Consider the following 25,061-nt stretch of genomic DNA (forward strand, 5'->3'; position numbering starts at 1 on the left):
CAGAGCCAATCCCCCCCGCCCCCTCCCGGTCATTGGTCAATCCTCCCTCTGCATCATCCTGACTCAGCCAGTTTATGACACTTACAGGGAGGGAGACTGGGTAGCTCTTGTGCATGGCAAATGGTCCCAGCAGGAGCAAAGGGTTGGCTTCCACCAGCGTCTTTCCATTGCACCAACCTCCTCTCTCCCTCCCTCCACCTGCATTTCCAGTAATTTTCTTCTTCCCAAGCAAATCGGCATCAGCTGGTGGGAGTCCATTGATCTTGAAAGTATCCATTTGGGGGGAATGCATGCCAAAACTTTAATAAAAGTTTATTAGGGAATGCCATGCTCCATTCAGTCTCTTGAGGAAGGGGCATGAAACTTGAGGGGTATATTTACAACAGATGATCTGCCGTGCCATCGAGCGTAGATCGCCACAGGCTGCACAAAGGACGAAGGCTCCCAATGCCTCTTGAGCTGAATTTGCTAATTTGGATGAGTCTTCTGAGAAGAGGGAAAGAGCAGGTGTCAGGAAGGTGTCTAGAATCTCCATGACCCAGTCGCCAGATCTCCTACCCACTCTGTCTAGCATTCTGAGGGCCTGCACAATGTGGTTGCCGCAAGGGGTGCACCCCTGTAATGTGGTGCAAAAACTCTGCAAAATTTCACTCAACATTTCGGGGGGGGGGGAGGCAATGATGTAGAGGTTTCCTTGCACATCCCCCCTCTGGGAAGAATGACCTCTAGACATGCCCCCAATCTGCCAGGGAAAGATCAGGCATCAGGTGTGTTGGTACAGAAAGTCACAAATTGCTGCAGGTAAGGTTGAATGACCCAGGGGGACCCCATGGCTGTTGGGGGTGGGTGGGCAGGAAGGAGAGGCTGGCATTTTGGGTGGGGGGGGGGAGGAGGACACTGTGAAAAGGCTGAGGTCTACCCTGACTACTAGCTGAGTCTTCGGGGAGAAGGTGGAAGAAGGGCTGTCTTAAGCATATTCGGTGCCGTGGTGCAAAGATCCCTCTGGTGCCTCACTCCCCGTTTCCCAGTTGTCGACCTTTCCCCAAGCCTCTGCAGGGATCGCTCTCTTCTCACAGGGGCTTGGGAGGCAAGCTGCATGACCACCAACCATATGGTTGACGGGGCGCAGCTGGCAGGTGTGTAGGAGGGAAAGGGGAGGCTGCCGGCAAAGCCGCGCAGCTCCCCCACTCACTGGGGCGCCCCTGAGAGGCCCGCGCCCTGGCGCAACGCGCCAGCAAAACCAATGGGAAAGACGGCTCTGGGTAGGAGCTCACCACCTGACTCATCCCTGCAGAGAAGTCTCTTGCAAAGGAGCATCCCTCAGCACTGATAGGTTAGGTGGGATTAGGCCATGCTGATCCTTTGGGCCAGGCATGTGGAATGGGTTCTCAGGCTGCTCTCTGTAACACCTGTCCCTAATTAACGAAAACTAGGGACTCTGTGGATTGGTTTTGCATGAGGCAGAACCCCACGTTTGTAGGGGATTTGGGCACCTGAGGTTCCAAAACCAAAACTTCATCTCTGGTTGTCAGATTCCTGGAGAAACCCTACGTCACCCTTGGTGAAACGTGAGATTGGGTGTGTTGCTGGGCTCTGGACCCCCATCAGCCTCAACAATCTTATCCAATGGTCAGGGATGATGATGGGAGCTGGAATTCAGCAACACAGGGCTCCCTCTCCCTGCCCTTGAGCCGCTGGGTCAAAACACCTGCCCAACAAGGGGCAGCCCTTGCACTGACCTATAATGGAGCCAGCCTGCACTGGGCTACTTTGGGGCGCTCGCCTTCACTCCATATATCTTTGCGTTCTTCTGCTCTTCATCTCCTCTCCCTTCCTTCTCATCCTGTGAGTGGGTAAGAGGCATACTAGAACTTTCCAAGCTAAGTCTAGGCTGAACTTTGGGGGTGGGTGCGGCTGTGCACAGATGAAACCCCAACTCCCTCTACTTTCCCTTTTGAAGGGATGCAGTTCCCAAGGTCCAGAAGACACCAGAGCTCCCTCATGGCTCTTATTGGCCAGATGTAGGGATGAAAGGAGGCAGCAATTTCGGTCCCATCCTGGTTTTGCTGCAATCAGCATGGTTTCCATTCTGCTGCAGTTCAGCTTCTGCTAAAACTTAATGATTTTCGTCTTACTATCCACTATGACTGAAGCTTATGCAATTAATTTCAGTGGAAGGATAATGTCAAAAACAATGCAGAAAATAATGTAATTATGTATCTAATGTTTGTGGACTGAAAAAAGATTGCAAATACAGCATATATACTTTCCTGACCTCAGGTGAACAAGCAGATTACAGGAATTTCTGCCCCTATTTCTGTTTCCAGTGGAATTCTTTGTGTGCTAGATAGTTGTGACGAGGGATCGGGGAGAAAATCAATTCAGCTGGCATATGAAGCTGAATCTATAAAATTCTCTCTTTCCAAAATAAGTTGAGAACCAAGACACAGAAGCACCTTTTGAAATTCACACTTCTTCCAATTTTTCAATGCACTTCTCCAACTGAACAGTTTTTTTACAAAAATGCATCTATTAGGGGGAAGTCCCTATAAATCTGAAAATATTGGTGAAAACAACATACAAAAATGGATTATATTAGAAGCAATTGCTTGCAAAAAATATGTATGTCAATCAAAATTGCGTACAAAGATGTGTTTATTAGGAAAAATTGACCCTAAAATTGCTGGTGCATTTTCATGAGGATTTATTTGTTTATTTATTTTGCGAATTAATGCAGAAATGTGGAGAACCCAATTTAAGGGTGGGAAAATGAGAAACTAAGAGGACAGAAATTGACAGATGCTTCCATCCCAAGTTGTGATGGTCTGGATGTCAACCAATAAAGATAAAGGGACCCCTGACCATTAGGTCCAGTCGTGGCCGACTCAGGGGTTGCGGCGCTCATCTCGCTTTATTGGCCGAGGGAGCTGGCGTACAGCTTCCGGGTCATGTGGCCAGCATGACTAAGCCACTTCTGGCGAACCAGAGCAGCACACGGAAACGCCGTTTACCTTCCCGCCGGAGCGGTACCTATTTATCTATTTGCACTTTGAACTGCTAGGTTGGCAGGAGCAGGGACTGAGCAATGGGAGCTCACCCCGTCACGGGGATTCGAACCGCCGACCTTCTGATCAGCAAGCCTTAGACTCTGTGGTTTAACCCACAGCACCATCAATACCTGTTGCAATTAGATCAGGAAGGAATGGAATGAACTGCTCCATCCTTTGTGAAAACGGTTAGACATAGATGTCTCCCTAAGGCCCACCCAGAAAGCCATCATAACTTGCCCCGGGAAACTCTCTTCCTGCCCACAGTTATGCTAGTTACTCACCAGCAACGTGTCCCCTAAGAGTAGAGGGGTTGGTGACAGGTCCAATCCAAGATCGCGCTCCAGAAGTCGGGTGCTGTAGTCCTGCTTCTCTCGCCCCCATTTCCTGGAAGACTCCTCCAGCTGTGGCAGAGAGGACAGACAATCCCTGTGACAAACTTGTGCACTGTTCTGGTTGCCTTGTCTCAAAAATGATACCGTAGAGCTGGAAGTCATGCCAACGGATGTGAAGGTTAAAAAGAGGCCCTTACCTGGTACTCCAATGCATTGATGCGAGCCTCTGCCCTCTCCAGTTTTGAAATCAAAGAGAGCTTTTCGTTGCTGTTGGAAAACGTATCCTGTAGGGTGGGGAGAGAAAGTTCTATAACATAAGAAGAGAGGAAGCAGCACGAGAAAGGTAATACAGTGGTACCTCAGGTTAAGTACTTAACTTGTTGCAAAGACCCATGGAATCAGGCTGCCTGAAACACCCACTTCTCCGCATACTCAGTCTCTCTTCCTTTGAAAACTTTCTGCCCAACTGCATTATTTGCTACCTGTTATCCACACTACTCTGGGGATCAGAAAGCAGCCTTACCTTGAATTTCACTAGGGATGAGGAAGAAAATCGGAAAGGAAATTCAGTTTGCATTTAAAGGCAATACCCAATTCAGACTTTCTAAACAATCCATAGACTGAACTGTAGCCATCCTTTGAAATTTGCACGTACCCAAAATCTGCAATGCAGTTCTCCAGCAAAGTAATGTGTAGAAAAAGGCACAATTCAAAGTGTTGGTGCTGACCTTGAAAGCCCTAAACGGCCTCGGCCCAGTATACCTGAAGGAGTGTCTCCACCCCATCGTGCTGCCCATACACTGAGGTCCAGCGCCAAAGGTCTTCTGGCAGTTCCCTCACTGCAAGAAGTTAGGTTACAGGGAACCAGGCAGAGGGCCTTCTCGGTAGTGGCGCCTGCCCTGTGGAATGCCCTCCCATCAGATGTCAAAGAAATAAACAACTATCGGACTTTTAGAAGACATCTGAAGGCAGTCCTCTTTAGGGAAGTTCTTAATGTTTGAAGTTTTATTCTGTTTTTAGTGTTCTGTTGGAAGGCACCCAGAGTGGCTAGGGAAACCCAGCCAGATGGGCGGGGTATAAATATATTACTACTACTACTACTACTACTACTACTACTACTACTACTACTACTACTAAAGGTGCTGGTTTTCACCTTTAAAGCCCTTCATGGCCTAGGACCCTCGTAGCTACGGGACTGCCTCTCCCGGTCTGCCCCACGGAGGACCTTAAGGTCCATAAATAGCAACACCCTAGAGGTCTTGGGCCCCAAGGAAGTAAGATTAGCCTCAACCAGAGCCAGGGCCTTTTCAGCCTGGTGGAACGCTCTGCCTCATGAGACCAGGGCTCTGCAGGATCTGATTTCTTTCCGCAGAGCTTGTAAGACAGAGTTGTTCCACCTGGCCTTTGGCTTGGAATCAATTTGATTCCCTCCCCCTCTTTCTTTTTTCCTTTCTCCTTCTGTGATGAGGCTGCATTTTAACGTTTTAATGTTGTATTTTAACCTTATTTTTAAGTTGTATTCATTCAACTTGTTTTTATTATTGGTTGTTAGCCGCCCTGAGCCCGACCTTGGCTGGGGAGGGTGGGGTATAAATAAAATTTATTATTATTATGACTACTACTACTCCTATCATATACTGCATAGTAAGGTAAAATGTGAGTAAATTCAAAAGGGTATTATGCACAGGACATCTGTCCTGATTTATTTCAACAGAGAATTATGCACAGGAGAACTGTCCTGATTTAATCCAGGACAAATGCCCTGTTTTATTTCTGCAAGGTATTTTGTCCAGGGAAAGTGCACAAGATGGATGGTTGCTGAACAGCAACATCTTACCGGTAGTGCTTGCTGCTGCAATATGATGGGGGAACGATAGTAGGAAGACTTGCCCAGTTCGTCTCGCAGCCTCATGTTCTCCATCATCAAGGTGGAGTAGAGACCCTTGGACCAGCTGTCACCTGGAACTAGGGGTAAAGACAGCAGATGATGCTCAACTAAAGGAAAGAGAAAGCTGTTGCAAAAATGAGTAGGGAGAAGCCTCTTTACATTTTCAGGGGTGCAAGCTCAACTGATTTCTACCTATGGGACCGCCTCTCCCGGTCTGCCCCACGGAGAGCCTCAAGGTCCATAAATAGCAACACCCTAGAGGTCCCGGGCCCTAAGGAAGTCAGATTAGCCTCAACCAGGCCAGGGCCTTTTCAACTCTGGCTCCGGCCTGGTGGAACTCTCTGCCTCATGAGACCAGGGCCCTGCAGGATCTGATTTCTTTCCGCAGGGCCTGTAAGACAGAGTTGTTCCCCCTGGCCTTTGGCTTGGAGTCAATTTGATTCCCTAACCCTCTTTCTTTTTCCCTTCTCCTCCTGTGATGAGGCTGCATTTTAATGTTTTAATATTTTAATCTTGTATTTTAATCTTGTTTTTTAAGTTGCATTTCAATCAACTTGTTTTTTATTGGTTGTTAGCTGCCCTGAGTCCGGTCTTGGCTGGGGAGGGTGGGGTATAAATACAATTTATTATTATTATTTATTATTTATTATTACAAAAATATTTGTATACCACTATATCATAAAAATATATCAAAGCAGTTTCCAATAATAAAACCATAAAATGAGACACCAATTAGCCCTTGTGGACGGATGTAGTCTTAATTGCCTAGTGGAACAGAAAAGTTTTCAGCAGGTGTTTAAAAGATGGCACAGAAGGTACCTGCTGAATCCCTAGTGGCAGAGTGTTCCCCAGGACTAAGCCAATGACACAAAAGCCTCGCTTTCTTGATGTTGCCAAATGAGCCTTGCCAATGCAGGGAACCAACTTTGAATGGCAACAAGTGCAGCAGAGATGCTGGAGATGCACAGATTGCCAGCAGTCCACTCACCTGAGCCGAGGGGTGCTTCTGAAAACTGGGTGTCCTCTTTTGACCGCTCCTTCATCTTCCCTTCCAGCATCATCTCCATCCTCTCAATCACCTTTCAATGGAAAGAAGCACTGGATGAATTTATAGGAGGGGACCCTTCACTCCACCCTAAGCTTCTGAGAGACGGTTGTGATGTGCTGGTCTCCAGCAATGGGCTCAGTGCAATGCTCCCGTTCATTGCCGTAGACCAGCAGTCACATTTCATTGCAAAAGATGGAAATGGCAAGGAAACAGCTCTGAGTGAACTACTGGGCAGGAGTGCCAGTTTGGCCCCATGACCATGGGTGCCTGGGGCCGTGGCTGCCATGGAGCGTGCATGGCCCTGGCACCAAATTTTGTGGCTGCCCGGCCCCTTCATGGGGAATTTTGTGAGTGTTTGGGCACCCAGAGCCCCAGGGAGTCGGCACCTATGCTACTGGGAGAGGTTGCCTCATGGGTAAGATTTGGTATAACAGTAAGACAGACGTCCTTGGGAAACGGTGGTCTCTCCTCCAGTTGAGTTATCTAAGTAGAAGCTGAACAGGCTCAATCTCATAGGCCATTCTGTCAGCTGCCACATGATACAAGCGACCTTACAGTGACTTTCATGAGGTGGTACCAGATTCTGGGCTTAATGTTTTTATGGGGTGAGTGCCCTATAGATGGCAAGGTGTCTTACTCTACTCAGGGCTCGTCCACACATCTTTCTGTGCCACAGTTCCAGGTCTGCGCTTTAAAGCTCTGAGACCGAGTGTCTTTTTTGCCCTGGTGATTTCCCTGTAGAAGCCCGCTCTTGACCACTGAATCAGAGCAAACAGCAATCCACAGGAAACCCAAATTGCCATTTGTGCTCAGAGTCCCTCCTGAGCAGCCTTCCCAGATTCTGCCCCCAAGCCCCTACCCTGATGTCTTCACATTTCTCCCACTCGTCTTCCCTCACCTTTTCCTGTTTCTTCACCGCATCTTCCAGAGCATGCATCTTGGCGATCTTGGCTTGGTATTTCCTTAGCACCATTTGCTGCTGCTGGTGAGCTCGTTGCAACATCACGAGGTCCTTTTCTCGGTCATTTTTCTGGTGGTGGGAAAGGACCAAGGCCCTTGAGATGGGATGGAACCACAGACCTGATTTCTTTGGGGGGGGGTGGGGAGTGAGTGGTAGAGGCTTCTTTGTGGAGGACTCTGGACAGACCCAGACCTAGTGGGGACCGACTGATCCTCTGCTGAACAGAGGTAGAAAACCTGTGATCTTCCAGAGGTTCCTGGACTATAAATCCCATTATCCCCAATGGACAAATCTATCCAATTCCATTTCTTTCCATTTCTCATTTTCTCAATCTTAAATTCACTTCTCTCAATTTCCATGTCAGTTTGTGACTTTTTTTTAAGTGAACCAGAAAAATCGCACACATGTGCATTTTGTCTATTAAGCACATTTTTGTATACAAAATCTCCAATTTATCACTATTCCCCCCACCCTTTTTCTTTTTTTTAACTAAGAGAAGCACGTGTGTGCACTTTCTCCTTTGGGTATGCATTTTTTGGTTGGATAACTTCATTGCAAAATGCAGTGAAGTGTGAGTTTGGGAGGCTTGCAATGTTTCATTTCAAATCCTGGTTTGGGAATCAGGTAAAGGTAAAGGTAAAGGTACCCCTGCCCGTACGGGCCAGTCTTGACAGACTCTAGGGTTGTGCGCCCATCTCACTTAAGAGGCCGGGGACCAGCGCTGTCCGGAGACACTTCCGGGTCATGTGGCTAGCATGATGAAGCTGCTCTGGCGAGCAAGAGCTGCACACGGAAACGCCGTTTACCTTCCCGCTGGTAAGCGGTTCCTATTTATCTACTTGCACTTAGGGGTGCTTTCGAACTGCTAGGTTGGCAGGTGCTGGGACCGAGCAACGGGAGCTCACCCATCGCGGGGATTCGAACCGCCGACCTTTCGATCGGCAAGCCCTAGACGCTGAGGCTTTTACTCACAGCGCCACCCGCGTCCCGCAAATCCTGTCAAATCCTGGTTTGGGAATCAGGTAGGTTCCTATTAAAATATGGACCAAATAAATCACTGCCCCCATTCCTACCCACAATGCAGAGTCTCTCCAAAGCTGTGATGAATGGCAAACACAGAAGCGCTTACCCGAATCAGTTCATTCTGCAGCCTTTGAACCCGGTCCTTCATTCTGGCCATCTCCCGAGCCCCAGCACTTAGTTTCTGCTTGAGGGTTACTAAAAAACAAAGGCAGAGCCTGGAGAAAACCCCATCCAGGGAGGACCAGGGCTCTCAGACACCATGGTGGGTGCTCTGCCCAGCGGCGTAGCATGGGTTGTCAGCACCCGGGGCAAGGCAAGTAATTTGCGCCCCCTAACCTGCCGCCGCTGCCAGCTTCTTCTTGCTGCTGCCTGGTCTGGTCTGGTGTGGTTCTCTCCCGCGCTCAGCGCTGCGTGGCCGCTGCACTGTCCCTCCCCCAGATAGTCCCTCGCTCTCTCTCCGCACCGCACGCCTGGCACCCACCCCCTCCACAGTGGGCGGCGACCCAGCGGCTCGGATCGGATTCGCACAGCCAGCACTGCAGTGAGAGAGAGTGAGTGAGCCAGGTAGGGGCAGAGAGCTGCGAGTGCGAGCGCGCCCCCCCCAGATGTTGCGCCCGGTGCGGCCGGGCCCCCCTGCACCCCCCACGCTACGCCACTGGCTCTGCCTTCTGTACTGGAGGGGATTGGACAAGATTACGCTTTGGGTCCCTTCCACCCTACAGTTCTATGGTTCCATGATATGAGAGGCTTCTTGCCTTATGTGTCCCAGTTCTCAACATCAGTGAGTTGGGAAGCAGCTTTATATAGAATGAGACCATTGGACTATCTCATCTGTCACTGCCCACTCTGACTGGCAGCACTGCTCAAGGGTCTCAGCCAGAGGTGTTTCCCATTTTTTTTTATTTAAAAAAAACCCTAATACAGCATGTTGAATTTGGGACTTTCTTTGTGCAAATTGTGTGCTCTAGCTCTGAGCAATACGGAGGATGACCAGGAAAGGCGAAGAATCCCATAGATGAGAACATAAGAAGAGAGTGTTGGATTTGGCCAGTAGTCCACCAAGTCCAGCATCCCCTTCTCTTCTGCTTGGGTCAAGCTTGCAGGTTTCCCACTGACATCTGGTTTACCACTTTGAGAACGGGAAGCTGGACTAGATGGGCCGTGGACCTCATCTAGCAGAGCTCTTCTCATGGGACAGTGCTCTTGCCCTTGGGTTCTGCTTATGGGTTTCCCACAGGGCTCTGGTTGGTGTTCATACAGGGCTGTTTCAAAGCACCAATCCTCCTATGATCCTCCTTTTCAACTCTGGCTCCGGCCTGGAGGAACGCTCTTTCTCATGAGACCAGGGCCCTGCAGGATCTGATTTCTTTCTGCAGGGCCCGTAAGACAGAGTTGTTCCACCTGGCCTTTGGCTTAGAATCAACTTGCTCCTCTTCCCCTCTTTACTTTTTCCCTTCTATGATGGAACTCCTATTTGGGGACTTCCCTGGCTTTTTTCTGGTCCATGTAGGACCAGTTTGGATAGTTGGCCTTGGTGAAGATTTGACGTTTTCATCCCCAAAAAGTTTTTGATTTGAGTTCCCACTCAAATGTTGTACTATAATCTTATTTTTCAGTTGTGTTTTAATCAATTGTTTTTATACTTGGTGTTAGCCGCCCTGAGCCCGGTTTTGGCTGGGGAGGGAGGAGTATAAATAAAATTTATTATTATTATTACTATGTTAGGACCAAATTCCAGCTTGGCCGTAAACAAGGATGGGCCAATCTGTCAACTGCCTGGCTACCCTTTCTGCATTTGTGATGGCCACCATCTGGTACTTAGAGGTATACTGCCTCCAACAGATGAGGCAGCATGCACCAATCATGACTAGTAGACTTAGGTTTGGGGATGACGCCTAAGTGGCCACCCAGTCTAGCTGCCACCCAACAAGCTCTACATCCTTCCCCCATGGGGGACCTTCACCTGTCCCCTCCTGTGTCATACGGATTGGCAGAGAAGTAGGCAATCTCCTTACATATCCTGTCAATGATTTCAGCCTTTGTCATGACGTCAGGGTCTATGTCGTGAAACAGGATGCGGCCCACATCTTCATGCATGGCGAGGTTGCGTCGCAGGGCGCTGTTCTCAGACTCCAGGTTGGTGACGTGCTGGCGCAGGGACAGGATATCATCTGCCATCCTCTGCATGGCTGCATGGTAATTGTCCATCTCCTGGCAGCCATTGGAAAAGAAGAAGAATCAGGACCCAGTAAAGATAGTTAGAATCCACAAATTGCACCCTGTTAGTTTTGACAGGGCCTGGTGATTATCAGCTTGTGGCAAGATGGAGGTGGGCTTTTTCCACCAGTGCCACCTGTGTTGTGGAATGTTCTCCTGCTGAAATACGAAAGACTCCCATCAGCATTGGCATCCCGCCAGCTCTTGAAGACACATTTGCTTAGACAAACGTTACCCAGAGTCTCTTATTTTCACTGGTGCTGTTTGGATGGATGGGTTTTGTTGCACATTGGAAGGGGACATTTATGAAAGGCATATGTGCAATTTATTCTGAACGACAGGTGAACTTAACAGTAAACAATGTATTAAATGAAAAATGTATAATAACTGAGGGAACGAGACAGGGATGCCCTCTGTCTCCATTATTGTTTATTTTAGTATTAGAAACGTTGACAAGGAATATGACTGGATAAAAACATAAAAGGAATTACATCAGGGAGTAAAGCGTATAAGTTAAAAGCATTTGCGGATGACCTGGTTATAACTGTGGAAGAACCCTTGGAAAATATACCAAGGGTAAAAAAGACAGATAAATTTGGACAAGTAGCAGGTTTCAAGCTTGATAAAAATAAAACAAAAGCGTTATTGAAGAATACGTCAGAATAAATGGAAAATGAATTTAAGCAAAAAACGGATTTAGTGGTAGTAAAGAAATTAAATATCTAGGGATATGGTTAACAAATAGAAACATAAATATTTTTAAAGATAATTATGTAAAAGTGTGGAATGGAATTGAAAGAGCTATGGAGATATGGGGAAGGATGAATTTAACATCGTGGGGAAGGATCTCAGTGATAAAAATTGATTTTCTTACAATGTGGTTCAGGAATCCCTTGTGTATTTTTACTTTCTCAATACCATAGATAAGCATGCCAACCATATATCTGTTATCATGTCCTTCTAAACCCAGTATATCCGTATTCTTTAATTGTACCCATTCCCACAACCAGCAAAGACAAGACGCTTCATAATATAATTTCAGGTCCTGCAGTGAGAATCCCCCTCTTTGTTTTTCATCCATTAATAATTTATATTTTATTCTGGGCTCCCCCCCCCCCGCCAGACAAATTTAAAAATATTTTTTCCATTGTTTGAAGTGTTCTGCTCTTCTGATTATGGGTCTTGATTCAAACAAAAATAGGATTCTTGGCAATACGTTCTCAAAAAAATAAACATGAAAGGGAATTGGCCTATGTACAAAGATCTCTTAACAGAGGTGGAAAATAAATTGAAGGTAAAAGAGTATGGAGAAATAAACCACCTGTTAACAGATTGGTCACAATACCACCAACTAAATGACATATTCAGAAGTGATAAAGAAAAAGGCTTTGGGAAGGAATTCTCAAAGTTTCAAAAAGAACTGTTGGAGAATAATGAGGAATTATTATCAAAAATGTATAAACTACTATTGGAATGGGAGACGAAAGATGAGGAGGTTAAAGATGTAATGATAAAATCGGCAAAGGATTTGGGATATAATATCCCACTTGAGTCATGGGGAAAGCTGTGGAAAGAGGATTTGAAATTTACGGCGTGTAGTACATTGAAAGAATATTATATGCAAATGATGTATCGCTGGTATTTAACTCTGGTAAAGATTGCAAAGATGTATAAAATTCCTCCAAAATATGTTGTAAATGTAAAGATAATGAAGGCACTTTTTTCACATGTGGTGGATTTGCAAAAAGGCAAAAGACTTCTGGGAAGTGATATATAATGAATAAAAAAAAATGTTTAAGATAACTTTTCATTAAAAAACCAGAAGCCTTTTTGCTTGGAATAATGGGGGAAGAAATACCAAAGAATGTAAAGAGACTATTTATGTACGCTGCCATGGCTGCTATATTGTTATTTGCCTCAGAGTGGAAAGAAGATGGCGTACTAATGAAGGAAGAATGGACAAACAAGATGATAGACTATGCCGGAATGGCAAAAGGTACCGTGAAGATCAGGCATCAAGATGAGAAGAAATTCAAGCAAGATTGGATAAAATTGATAGATTATGTTAAAGAACACTGTAAATATGTTAAAACATTGGCAGGATTGGTGTATCATTTATGAGATAATTGGATATCTTAGATTAAAAAAACAGAATTGAAAAATACAGTGGTGCCTCGCAAGACGAAATTAATTCGTTCCGCAAGTTTTTTCTTCTTGCGAGTTTTTCGTCTTGCGAAGCACAGTTTCCCATAGGAATGCATTGAAAATCAATCAATGCGTTCCTATGGAAACCACCTTCAGACCAGGTCCGGGGACAGTCTGTCCCCTGACCTCTTCTGAAGGCTGGGGGGGGGGGGGACAAGGGCTTTTCTTCCCACCGCCAGCCTTCAGAAGGCTGTTCTGAAGGCTGGCAGTGGGAAGAAAAGCCCTTCTCCCCACCTCCCGCCCCGCAAGCTCCGGGGACAGGAGCGCTTTGCTGCCGACCGCCAGCATTTTAAAAGCCCCCGCTGTCCCGGGGCGATTTTAAAATGCTGGCGGGCGGCAGCGAAGCCCCCGCTGTCCCGGGGCGATTTTAAAATGCTGGCGGGCGGCAGCGAAGCCCCCGCTGTCCCGGGGCGATTTTAAAATGCTGGCGGGCGGCAGCGAAGCCTCCGCTGTCCCGGGGAGATTTTAAAAAGTCCAGGACCTCTTCTGAAGGCTGGCGGTGGGCAAATGTCTTTGCTCCCGACCGCCAGCATTTTAAAAGAGGTCCCCGGAGATTTCCCTATGGGCTTTCTTCTTGCGAAGCAAGCCCATAGGGAAATTCGTCTTGCGGAATGACTCAAAAATGGAAAACTCTTTCGTCTTGCAAGTTTTTCGTTTTGCGAGGCATTCGTCTTGCGAGGCACCACTGTAATTACCGTATATGCAAGGGGAAGAAATGTAAAAAAAAAATGGAAACAGGGGGTGGGGGGAGTCAGACAAGATGAATTTGGTGTTAAGATGAATGGGAAAATGTTGTTATTTTAGCCACTAGCCACAGCTGGAGGCAGCAGTGCTTCTGAATACTGGAAACTGCTGGAAACTCTGGGGCTCTTGTGCCCAGATTCTGCTTGCAAGTTTCCCAGAAGTCATCTATGTGACTACTGTGACAGCAGGTGCTGGACTAGATGGACCATTGGCCTGATCCAAAAGGCTCTTCTTATGTCCCTATGGAATTGTTGTTGTTTAGTTGTGTCTGGCTCTTTGTGACCCCCTGGACCAGAGCATGCCAGGCACTTCCACTGCCTCCCGCAGTTTGGTCAAACTCATGCTGGTAGCTTTGAGAACACTGTCCAACCATCTCGTCCTCTGTCATCCCCTTCTCCTTGTGCCCTCCATCTTTCCCAACATCAGGGTCTTTTCCAGGGAGTCTTCTCTTCTCATGAGGTGGCCAAAGTATCGGAGCCTCAGCTTCAGGACCTGCCCTTCCAGTGAGCACTCAGGCCTGATTTCCTTCAGAATGGATAGGTTTGATCTTCTTGCAGTCCATGGGACTCTCAAGAGTCTCCTCCAGCACCATAATTCAAAAATATCAGTTCTTCAGCGACCAGTCTTCTTTATGGTCCAGCTCTCACTTTCATACATCACTACTGGGAAAACCATAGCTTTAACTATATGGACCTCTGTTAGCAAGGTGATGTCTCTGCTGGGATTATGGATGTTTATTTAAAATTTTTGATGAAATGGTTTTTCATCATGTCTTTTCATCATTCGAGTCATGAGGAGGATCCATCTGTAGTAGCTCCTGCCATCAGTGGATGACATGTGATGATTTCCGCCTGGGTCTGATTTCTGACACTTGTGGTGGTTAGACAAATTCATGGAGGATCAAGCCATCAGTGGCTGCTGGTCAGAGTGGCCACTTATTGCCTCCAGTATGGGAGGTGGTGTGGGACGCGGGTCTAAACCACTGCGCCTAGGGTTTGCCGATCAGAAGGTAGGCGGTTCGAATCCCCATGACGGAGTGAGCTCCCTTTGCTCTGTCCCTGTTCCTGCCAACCTAGCAGTTCAAAAGCACCCCAAAAAATGTAAGTAGATAAATAGGTATCACTCCGGCGGGAAGGTAAACAGCGTTTCCGTGCGCTGCTCTGGTTTCACCAGAAGCGGCTTGGTCATGCTGGCCACATGACCCGGAAAAACTGTCTGTGGAGTGGACAAACACCACAACCCCAGAGTCATTCGCGACTGGACTTAACTGTCAGGGGTCCCTTTACCTTTTTATGGTGTTATAAGTTGGTATGTCAGGATGTGGGCGGCGCTGTGGTCTAAACCACCAAGCCTCTTGGGTTTGACGATCGGAAGGTCAGCAGTTTGAATCCCCGTGATGGGGTGAGCTCTTGTTGCTCTGTCCCAGCTCCTGCCAACCTAGCAGTTCGAAAGCACGCCAGTGCAAGTAGATAAATAGGTACCGCTCTGGTGGGAAGGTAAACGGTGTTTCTGTGCTCTCTAGTTTCCATCACGGTGTCCCATTGTACCAGAAGAAGTTTAGTCATGCTGGCCACATCACCCAGAAAGCTGTCTGTGGACAAAGCCAGCTCCCTCGGCCTGAAAGCGAGATGAACGCCGCAACCCCAGAGTCATCTGTGACTGGACTTAACTGTCAGGGGTCCCTTTACCTTTACGGGAGGTGGTATGCCTCTGAATGCTATTTGCCTGGAATCACAAGACTGGGGAGCACGGCTGCTTGTGGGCTCCCCAGAGGCATCCAGCTGGCCACTATGAGAACAAGACAAGCATTTGGCCTGATCTAGCTGTAGGGCTCGTCCTATGTTTTCATGAGGTAAGCAATCGAAAAAGGATTCTCCTCCCCAACCCCCTCTAACCTTGGCCAGATTGCACACGCCAACTTCCTCCTGTGTCAGATCAACAGCTGTTTTGGTTCAGCGAGATCCTGCCCCGCAGTACGAGAGTGACCTTGCCTGCTTGTTCCAAGCCACACTGCTCTCCCTCTTCCCTCCCTCCCGCTTGTCTCTCAGCAAAAAGGCAAGTGGTTTGCACACAGAAAGGTCAGCAGAATTGCAGCAGAGGGCCTTGTCCTCCCGCCCACACAGCGCAAGATGCTTTCCCAATCACCTGCAGATTTTCTCCGAATGAAGATAGTGACCCATCCGGCTATAGAAAGCATGTAGGCGCAAAAGCAGATATGAGAGAGGCAAAGTGCAAGATTGTGTTCTTACACAGATCCCAAATGTTGGTGCCGGAAATTGAGATCCTCCTGGAAGCATTTTTGCTAGGGATAACAGGGGATGAATTAAAAAAAGGAAGATTACAAACTATTCATGTACGCAACGACCGCTGCTAGAATCTTAGTGGCTCAGAAATGGAAATCCCAATAAATCCCAACTTTAATGGAGTGGCAGACAAAAATGTTTGAATACGTAGAATTGGCGAAATTGACTTATAAGATCCGGAACCAAAAAGAAGCAAAGTTCGAAAAGGGTTGGAGTAAATTTGTTGAATATATACGGAGTAATTGTAAGAATTTAAAAACTGTAGCAGGATTAATGTAAATCTTGTGATGTGGATGGAGTGTAAATAAGAAACTGTAAGAAAAGATTTGAGACATGGAAACCGTTGAAGGGATGGAAGGAAGTTTGGGCGCAATAAGGCGCAGGTTAAATAAGAAGACATACAATTTTTTTAATGTCAGAGTATTTGTTTCATTTGTTGTTGTTACAAAAAAGCAATAAAAAGTATTGGGGGAGGGGGAAAGAGATCCTCCTGGATTAGAATAAATTCCAAATTGGCTCTAAATAGGGACGGGCAAGTCTGTCAATGTTCTAATTTTCCCAACCTTAAGTTCAGTTCTCCACATCACTTGGCAAGCTCATCAGCAAATTTCTGCTAATATGCACATGTTTTTATGCAATTTTGCCATATACACACATTTAAGCAAATCATTTTTCCCTAACGTGACACATTTTTAAAGGTTTTCCCATGCTAACACATGCATTTTTAAGGCACACCTCACCTTAGTATATGCACTTTGAAACACACTTTGGCTGGAGAACAACATTGCAAAATTGGGGAAGTGTGAATGTTGAAGTATGGCTGTGTTTTGATTCACATATTGTTTTGGAAAGTGTGAAGAAGAAGAAGAAGAAGAAGAAGAAGAAGAAGAAGAAGAAGAAGAAGAATTTAATTGCACTTATTTGTTGCTTTTCTTTTATAAAAGGCAACCCAAAGCAACTTACAAAATAGCCCAAAGATTAAAACCAGCATGAAACAAAAATAAAAACCTAAAACCACATTCATTCATATCAAAGGCAGGTCTAATAATAATAATAATAATAATAATAATAATAATTTATTATTTATACCCCGCCCATCTGGCTGGGCCTCCCCAGCCACTCTGGGCGGCTTCCATAGAAACCAAAAATACAGTAAAATATCACACATTAAAAACTTCCCTGAACAGGGCTGCCTTAAGATGTCTTCTGAATGTCAGGTAGTTGTTTATCGCTTTGACATCTGCTGGAAGGGCATTCCACAGGGCGGGCGCCACTACCGAGAAGGCCCTCTGCCTGGTTCCCTGTAGCTTTGCTTCTCGCAATGAGGGAACCGCCAGAAGGCCCTCAGAGCTGGACCTCAGTGTCCGGGCAGAATGATGGGGGTGGAGACGCTCCTTCAGGTATACTGGACACAGTCTAACACATTCTGGCCCGTGAAAGAGGGCACAAATAGCTAAACCCCTCAAAATTAAGGGCCAAAAGTCTGGGTAAAGAGAACAGTTTTCCATGCTGCCTTAAAGGAGATAGTGAAGGTACGTGCCTCTCTGAGGGGCCAGCACTGAAAAGGCCCATTCTCATGTCTCTGTCCTCTGCACTTGCCGTGGAGGGAGCACACAGAAAAGGGCCTCAGATGCCAAATCCAGGGACCAGGCTAGTTCATGTGGGGAGAGGCAGTCCTTATAGTATCAGAGTCCTGAGCAATGTAAGGCCTTATGGGTCAAAACCAGCCCTTTGATCTGAGCTGAGAAACTAACTGGCAGTCAGTGCAGCTGTACCAGAATTGCTTTAACATGCTTGGACTGCCCTGCCCTGGTCAGCACTCTGGCTACAGAATTCTGCACTAGCTGTAGTCTCTGAACTGTTTTCAAAGGCAGCCCTATCCCCAATGCGTTGCAGTAACTGATCCTGGCGGTCACCAGAGCATAGACAACCAAAGTTAAGCGACCCCTGTCCAAATAGAGGCGCAGCTGGGCCACTAGTCATAGTTAAGGCAATCTGTGCCACCGAGGCTACCTGAGCCTCAAGGGACAGGAGGAGTCCCCCCAAAACGACTAATTAGGCTGCTTTCCCTCGAAATGCAAATCCTTTCCCCATGCCTCACACTAAATAGCATCCAAATTTCCTGCCAGGCAAATGCTTCTGTTGGGGCAGATCAAGCAAATGGGAGCAGCAGTTTCCCTTGGCAGTGGGGGTGAGAGGGCACTTGGGGACGGGGATGGCCATGACAGAGTTGCCTCCACGCCAAACTGCTGACCTCACAGGCACCTGGCCTTGCCCCAGCTTTCAATGGGATGCCAAGAGATAAGCTTGGTTTGTTTGTTTGCAGAACAGGGAGATTGACTGCCTGGAATTCTGGAGAGGGGGAGAATGCCTGTCCTTCTGACGGGTGACGAGGAAGCCTGCTGGAAATCACTGTGCACGGCAGTATCCTGATATGACTCACGGCCCAGGCATCAGAGCTGAAGGACTCAGCCCCCCGGCAGGGGAATGGATGGGTGCCCAGTAGGGTGCTTGCTTAAAGGATAAAGGTAAAGGTACCCCTAAGGGACGTGGGTGGCGCTGTGGGTTAAACCACAGAGCCTAGGACTTGCTGATCAGAAGGTTCCCTCGGCCTATAGAGGGTCGTCTGTGACTGGACCTAATGGTTAAAAGGTAAAGAGACCCCTGACCATTAGGTCCAGTCGTGGCCGACTCGGGTTGCGGTGCTCATCTCGCTTTATTGGCCGAGGGAGCTGGTGTACAGCTTCCGGGTCTTGTGGCCAGCATGACTAAGCCACTTCTGGCAAACCAGAGCAGTGCACGGAAACACTGTTTACCTTCCCGCCGGAGTGGTACCTATTTATCTACTTATAATAATAATAATAATAATTTATTATTTATACCCCGCCCATCTGGCTGGGTTTCCCCAGCCACTCTGGGCGGCTTCCAAAAGAATATTAAAATACTGTGATACATCAAACATTAAAAGCTTCCCTAAACAGGGCTGCCTTCAGATGTCTTCTAAAAGTCTGGTAGTTGTTGTTCGCTTTGACATCTGGTGGGAGGGCGTTCCACAGGGAGGGCGCCACTACCGAGAAGGCCCTCTGCCTGGTTCCCTGTAACTTGGCTTCTCGCAAGTGCTTTTGAACTGCTAGGTGGGCAGGAGTTGGGACCGAGCAACGGGAGCTCACCCCGTCGCGGGGATTCGAACCGCTGACCTTCTGATCTGCAAGCCCTAAGCTCTGTGGTTTAGACCACAGCGTCACCTGTGTCCCTAGGGTGCTTGCTTACAGGCTGCCAAATGCAGAGGAAAGAGTTGTAGGAAGAGCCTGCAGGATCAGGCCAGTGACCCATCTAGTCCAGCACCCTGTTCTCACAGTGGACGACCAGATGCCTGTGGCAAACCCATAAGGAGGATCTGAGCACGAGACCCCTCTCACTTCCTGTAGTTTCCAGAAGCATTTAGTGCCTCCGACTATAGAGGCAGAGCAGAGCCACCAGTGCTAGTGGCCTTCAAAATCTCCTCCTCCATGAAATGGCACCTCTTCAGACAACGCAGAGCTCCTTTACAATTCCCAGCACCCTTAACAAACTACAGTTTCCAGGATTCCTGGAAGGGGATGCCATGTGCTCTGAATGTATGGTGTGCTTTAAATATGTTTTTTAAAAAATGCATTGTTTTAAAAGTTTGGTGTTTGGGAGGAAAAGTGGGATAGAAATTTAATACCAACCCTAATACCCATCAGTCCCTGACAGTATGGCCAAAGGACAGTGAGTTGTAGCATGGGAACATTGGGAAGGCTTATTTATTAGCTGGCTAGGGCGTTTCTGCAAATCTACTTCTTTGCTGCAGAGGGCAGCATCTTTCTTTTAATAGATTTGTTTTAAAAAGCTTCCAATAGCTTCATGTTCTCCCAAAGATTTCCAGAGCATAGGCACATCGCACACAACACAGCACAACTCAACACAATCTTCCCTGTATTCTTTTCAGCGCCTGCTAAAAACATTCTTGTTTAGACAAACCTACCCCGATGCTTAGAAAGTTGATGTGAATTTCAACCTGTTTTAGCATTTAAACTTGGGGTAGATTTTCAACTGTTGTTGTATTCCCCCCCCCCCCCCGATTTTATTGTTTTATCTTTTTGTAAACCCTTCTTCGGGTTGCGGGTAGATGGGAACACACTGCCTTTGCTTGTAGGTAGTGCCAAGATGGGGCTATCTTCAAATATCTGAAGGGCTGCCACGTGGAGGGTGGGGCCGGCTTGTTTTCTGCTACTCTGTGGGGAGGATCCAGATGGATCCAAATTATAAGAAAGGAGATTCTAGCTAAACATCAGGAAGAGCTTTCTGGTGGTAGAGCCATTTAACAGTAGAATGAACTCCCTCAAAAGGTGGTGGACTCTCCTTCCTAGGAGGTTTTTAAGCAGAGGTTGGGTGGCCATCTACCAGGGATGCTTTAGCTGAGGTTCCTGAATTGCAGGAAGTTGGGCTGGAGGACCCGCTGGGTTCCTACCACCTCTACTATTCTATGATTCTAGGAAGTGCCATAACTCTGTCCAAATGTTATCCTATTAATCCAAACAGAGTCTGCGCCTGTAAGCAGTCTGTTCATAGGGTAGTAGTAGTAGTAGTAGTAGTAATAATAATAATAATAATAATAATAATAATAATAATAATAATAATTTATTTATACCCTGCCCATCTGGCTGGGTTTCCCCAGCTACTCTGGGTGGCTTCCAACAAAATATTAAAAATGCATTAAAACATCAGCCATTAAAAACTTCCCTAAACAGGGATGCCTTCAGATGTCTTCTAAAAGTCAGAAAGTTGTTTATTTCCTTGACATCTGATGGGAGGGCGTTCCACAGGGCGGGCATCACTACCCAGTTGGTCCAACGTCAGTACACCTGTTTCCACCCAACTTTTCCATATTACCATCTTTTTTTTTTACAGTTACAGATAGGTAGCCGTGTTGGTCTGCCATAGTCATCTGTGTATCTGAAGAAGTGTGCATGCACACGAAAGCTTATACCAAGAACTAACTTAGTTGGTCTTTAAGGTGCTACAGGAAGGAATTTTTTTTATTTTGACCATCTTTTTTTGCAATTCTTTGTATGGGGTTCCCCCACAAAGTAAGGTTAGCATGTGAAAATGGATCAAATTTGTTTTTATTGTTGAACCTAATGGGCCCCATCTGGCAAAATGGGTGATTTGTTACAAAACAGATAGACACGTGCTGCTTCACCTCAGCCCTCTGCATTCATTTACTGCACCTTCCCAACCCCACCCTTCCTACAAGCATAAAATGAACAGGAATCCTTTAGATCTCTTACCGGATCTGGGACCTCTTCGACGATCGGCCTGCCAAAGGCAGAACAAGGTATAAGTCAGTACTGGGAATATCTTCCTTGGGCCTTCCCAGTGAAGGCATCATTTGTATGGCGGAAACTCTGTGACGGAGGCAGGCGGATTGTGGCCTTCCACGCTAACACAGGCTAAGGAATTATCTGACTCCAGAACCCTGACATTTGGACCAGGAATGTGCATTTTGCAATGAACAACACACCTGGGGGCTAACACCTGTCCTGGGGGTGGGGCACTCAGCAAGGAAGTGGCCAATCTGGATGGGAAGAACATTCTAGATCAGGGCCCTGAAGCTTGCCCTACTGCTTCAGAAATAAAACAACCAACTAAAGTCTTCTTCTTCTTCTTCCTATTCTTTTAAAGTGTGTTTATCAAACAGTTTGGCCCACAACTCTCAGTTGGGTCTGTGACAAAGATACAACCCAGGTAAAGGTAAAGGTAAAGGGACCCCTGACCATTAGGTCCAGTCGCGGACGACTCTGGGGTTGCGGCGCTCATCTCCTTTCACTGGCTGAGGGAGCTGGCGTACAGCTTCCGGGTCATGTGGCCAGCAGGACTAAGCCGCTTCTGGCGAACCAGAGCAGCACACGAAAACGCCGTTTACCTTCCTGCCAGAGCGGTACCTATTTATCTACTTGCACTTTGATGTGCTTTTGAACTGCTAGGTGGGCAGGAGCTGGGACCGAGCAACGGGAGCTCACTCGTCGCAGGGATTCAGACTGCCAACCTTCTGATCGGCAAGCCCTAGGCTCTGTGGTTTAACCCGCATCCCTAGAGATGGTCAAATACAAACGACTCTCCATTTACACGGGGGTTACATTCTGAACCTCCCTGCACACCAGTGAAATGGGGAGTCACCTGTATCAGCTCAGCTTTGCTGGTCCACAGAGTCGCATGAGCCGGAGTTGATGTGCAGGAAAGCAGCCGCAGCTGCGCTTCCCAGCATGTCAGCTGTTAGATGGGAAGGCCTCCTGCTTGCGAGAAGACCCCTCCGCAGAGCCCGAAGAGGATGCCCTCTTTGGGCTCTGGTGAGGGTCACATCGTGAGCCAGGAGTGCTCCCCATTTCCGGGATCTACTTCTGGTTTCCCTGTACCACACATGTGCATGGTCACGTGCAAATAGAGCGCACGCCAATGGGGAGTTGACTGTATGTCATTTTTTGTTTCTGTCAGTTTCTCATTTCCCTGCCTTTCCACACCAGTTCATAGCTGTCAGCTTTCAGATTTGAAAATAAGGGATCAGCAGCCTCGAAAATAAGGGATCAGCAGCCTCACCTGTCCCGGGGACAGTCCACGGGATATCTAACAATCCGGGATAGCAGTGGGAAGCAGTGGGAAACGGTGCTGGAATAAGGGAATTTCCCGTAAAAAAAGGGAAGGTTGACAGCTATGAACCAGTTTGCATTTAAAAATAAGGTCCTCGTCAAAATGCATCAACATTTTAGTGCAAATTTACCCTAATTTTTGCAAAACCATTTTTACTGATATAATGCATTTTTGTATGTCATTTCACTAATTTATGCATTTAAATTCTCAGTTTGCCCCTGCATATGCGTTTTTGTACACATTACTGGGCTGGAGAATTGCACTTCAAAATCTGAAGAACGTGCAGGTTTTGAAGGACGGCTCTGCTTTGGCTCTCAGATTCTTTGTGTGATTTGAGTGAGTTTGCCTTTAAATGGAGATGGATTGGATTGCCCCTCCCCCTTTTCCTAGACCCAGGTTCTTTGCAGGTCATTGGGAAGTAGATTGCCCTCCTGTCAATTGAGTGGCCCACCCTACCTGGGACGCTTCTCTGGCAGAATCTCCATCACAGCATCGTGGGGCGGCAACTCATCTGGGTTTATCTGCGAGACAGAAGACAGCCACTAAAGAAAACCGTCAGGTAAAGGCTGCTGTCACCCACACCCCTGACCCTTATTACTCAGAACACAGTGGAGGCCCAAAGTGGCAGCTGTCAGTGTGGTGCCTTGCTACATTCCCCGCCCCCCCCCCGCAGCAGTTGTGCTTTATTTATTTGTTTGTTTGTACAGTGGTACCTTGGGATGTGAACGGTATCCATTTCGGAGCCCCGTTCGCATCCTGAACAGAACGTAAAATGCGACAGCGCGTCTGTGCGTGCGCAGGTCGCATTTTGCCGCTTCTGTGCATGTGTGTGACGTCATTTTGAGTGTCTGCGCATGCGGCGAAACCTGGAAGTAACGCGCTCCGTCACTTCCAGGTTGCTGCGGAGCGCAACCCAAAAGCGCTCAACCTGAAGCACATTCAATCCGAGGTATGACTATATCTGTATACCTCTATATCATTAAAAAAAAAGTCAAACTGCTTTACAGCAACAAAAACATACAATACAGTGGTACCTCGGGTTACAGATGCTTCAGGTTACAGACTCTGCTAACCCAGAAATAGTACTTTGGGTTAAGAACTTTGCTTCAGGATGAGAACAGAAATCGTGCGGCTGCGGCGGGCAGCAGCAGCAGGAGGCCCCATTAGCTAAAGTGGTACCTCAGGTTAAGAACAGTTTCAGGTTAAGAACGGACCTCCAGAACGAATTAAGTTCTTAACCCGAAATACCACTGTAATACCATAAAAAGCCATATAGAAAGTTCAAAACAAATATCAGCTAACCATGGCAGAGAGTCCTAGTCTTAATTGCCTGCTCAGGCCTGTTTTCAGTAAGCGTTTAAAAGTTGGCACAGAAGGACCTGCTGAATCTCTAGGGCAGGGGTCAGCAACCTTTTTCAGCTGTGGGCCGGTCCACCATTCCTCAGACCATGTGGTGAAATATATATATATGAACGAATTCCTATGCTCCACAAATAACGCAGAGATGCATTTTTAATAAAAGCACACAGTCTACTCATGTAAAAACACACTGATTCCCAGACCGTCCGTGGGCTGGATTTAGAAGGCGATTGGGCCACATCCGGCTCCCGGGCTTTAGTTTGCCTACCCCTGATTTAGTGGCAGACAGTTCCACAAGACCGGGCCAATGACACTAAAGGCTCTATTGCTCATTGTTGTCAAACAAGCCTCACGACGCTCCTGCAAGTGATCTGAGTGATCAAGCTGGGGGTATAAGGGTTTAGGCAGTCCCTGGGGTATTCTGGACCTAAGTTGTTAAGGGCTTTGTAAATTAATACAAGGACCCTGAACCTGGCTTGGTAGCAGGTGGCTGGCAGTTTTGCAGCACTTTGGTCTGGTTGTGTGCTGATGGCAGTTGGCAGATGGCTGCCATCCCATCCCCAGAATCTCAGGGAATTGTTGTGCTTTCCTCCCAGTTTTCCTCCGAGGAATTTGAGGCAGCTTACCGTATTTTTTGCTCTATAAGACTCACTTTTTCCCTCCTAAAAAGTAAGGGGAAATGTGTGTGCGTCTTATGGAGCGAATGCAGGCTGTTCAGCTATCCCAGAAGCTAGAACAGCAAGAGGGATTGCTGCTTTCGCTGCGCAGCGATCCATCTTGCTGTTCTGGCTTCCGAGATTTAGAATATTTTTTTTCTTGTTTTCCTCCTCCAAAAACTAGGTGCGTCTTGTGGTCTGGTGCGTCTTATAGAGCGAAAAATACGGTATATGGTTCTTTCCCCTCCCTCCTGCTCCCTCAACAGACCTGTGAGGGAGATCAGAGAGAGAGATTGTGACTGCTGCAAGGTCACCTAGGCCTCTTCTTCACTATACCGCTAAAGCGGGATCCTGCCACTTTACGAACAGGCATGGCTGGGAGCTGTAGTTTGAGGGTGCTGAGGGTTGTTTCCTGATTCCCGTCACAGGGCTACAGTTCTCAAAGTGGTTTTACAGTAAATCGCTCTTCACAGGGAAGCTGCATGAGGTGGGTAAATCCTTGCACCAACAGAACCAGAGACTTAAGTGCCACTTTGGATACAAGCAAATAGTAATAACAACAATAATTAATAATGTCATTTCAACCCAGCTGAAATATACTCAGAG

The 25,061-nt window shown here is 47.2% G+C and overlaps 2 protein-coding genes across 4 annotated transcripts in view; both read right to left on the reverse strand.

The window, feature by feature from the left end:
- The window catches only part of LOC308594631 (uncharacterized protein), a 133,228-nt gene that overhangs the window by 25,862 nt on the left and 82,305 nt on the right, over positions 1–25,061 (reverse strand). The window lies entirely within an intron of this gene.
- The window catches only part of CCDC33 (coiled-coil domain containing 33), a 154,973-nt gene continuing 130,188 nt past the window's right edge, over positions 277–25,061 (reverse strand). For 2 of the 3 annotated variants that reach the window (XM_081207621.1, XM_081207619.1), the window contains 11 exons: positions 22,897–22,961; positions 21,084–21,111; positions 10,318–10,513; positions 8,409–8,497; positions 7,217–7,348; positions 6,259–6,349; positions 5,220–5,347; positions 3,580–3,666; positions 3,332–3,451; positions 1,784–1,843; positions 277–486 (listed from right to left, as the gene is read on the reverse strand). In XM_081207621.1, coding sequence (XP_081063747.1) covers positions 469–486; positions 1,784–1,843; positions 3,332–3,451; positions 3,580–3,666; positions 5,220–5,347; positions 6,259–6,349; positions 7,217–7,348; positions 8,409–8,497; positions 10,318–10,513; positions 21,084–21,111; positions 22,897–22,961 — 1,014 coding nt within the window. In that variant the 3' untranslated portion in view covers positions 277–468. Of the gene's footprint in view, positions 487–1,739; positions 1,844–3,331; positions 3,452–3,579; positions 3,667–5,219; positions 5,348–6,258; positions 6,350–7,216; positions 7,349–8,408; positions 8,498–10,317; positions 10,514–21,083; positions 21,112–22,896; positions 22,962–25,061 lie in introns of all 3 variants that reach the window. The other variant, XM_081207620.1, reaches the window with a different exon arrangement.

This window comes from Podarcis bocagei (assembly GCF_964188305.1).
Source record: "Podarcis bocagei genome assembly, chromosome: 9".
In the NCBI taxonomy this organism is placed as follows: Eukaryota; Metazoa; Chordata; class Lepidosauria; order Squamata; family Lacertidae; genus Podarcis; species Podarcis bocagei.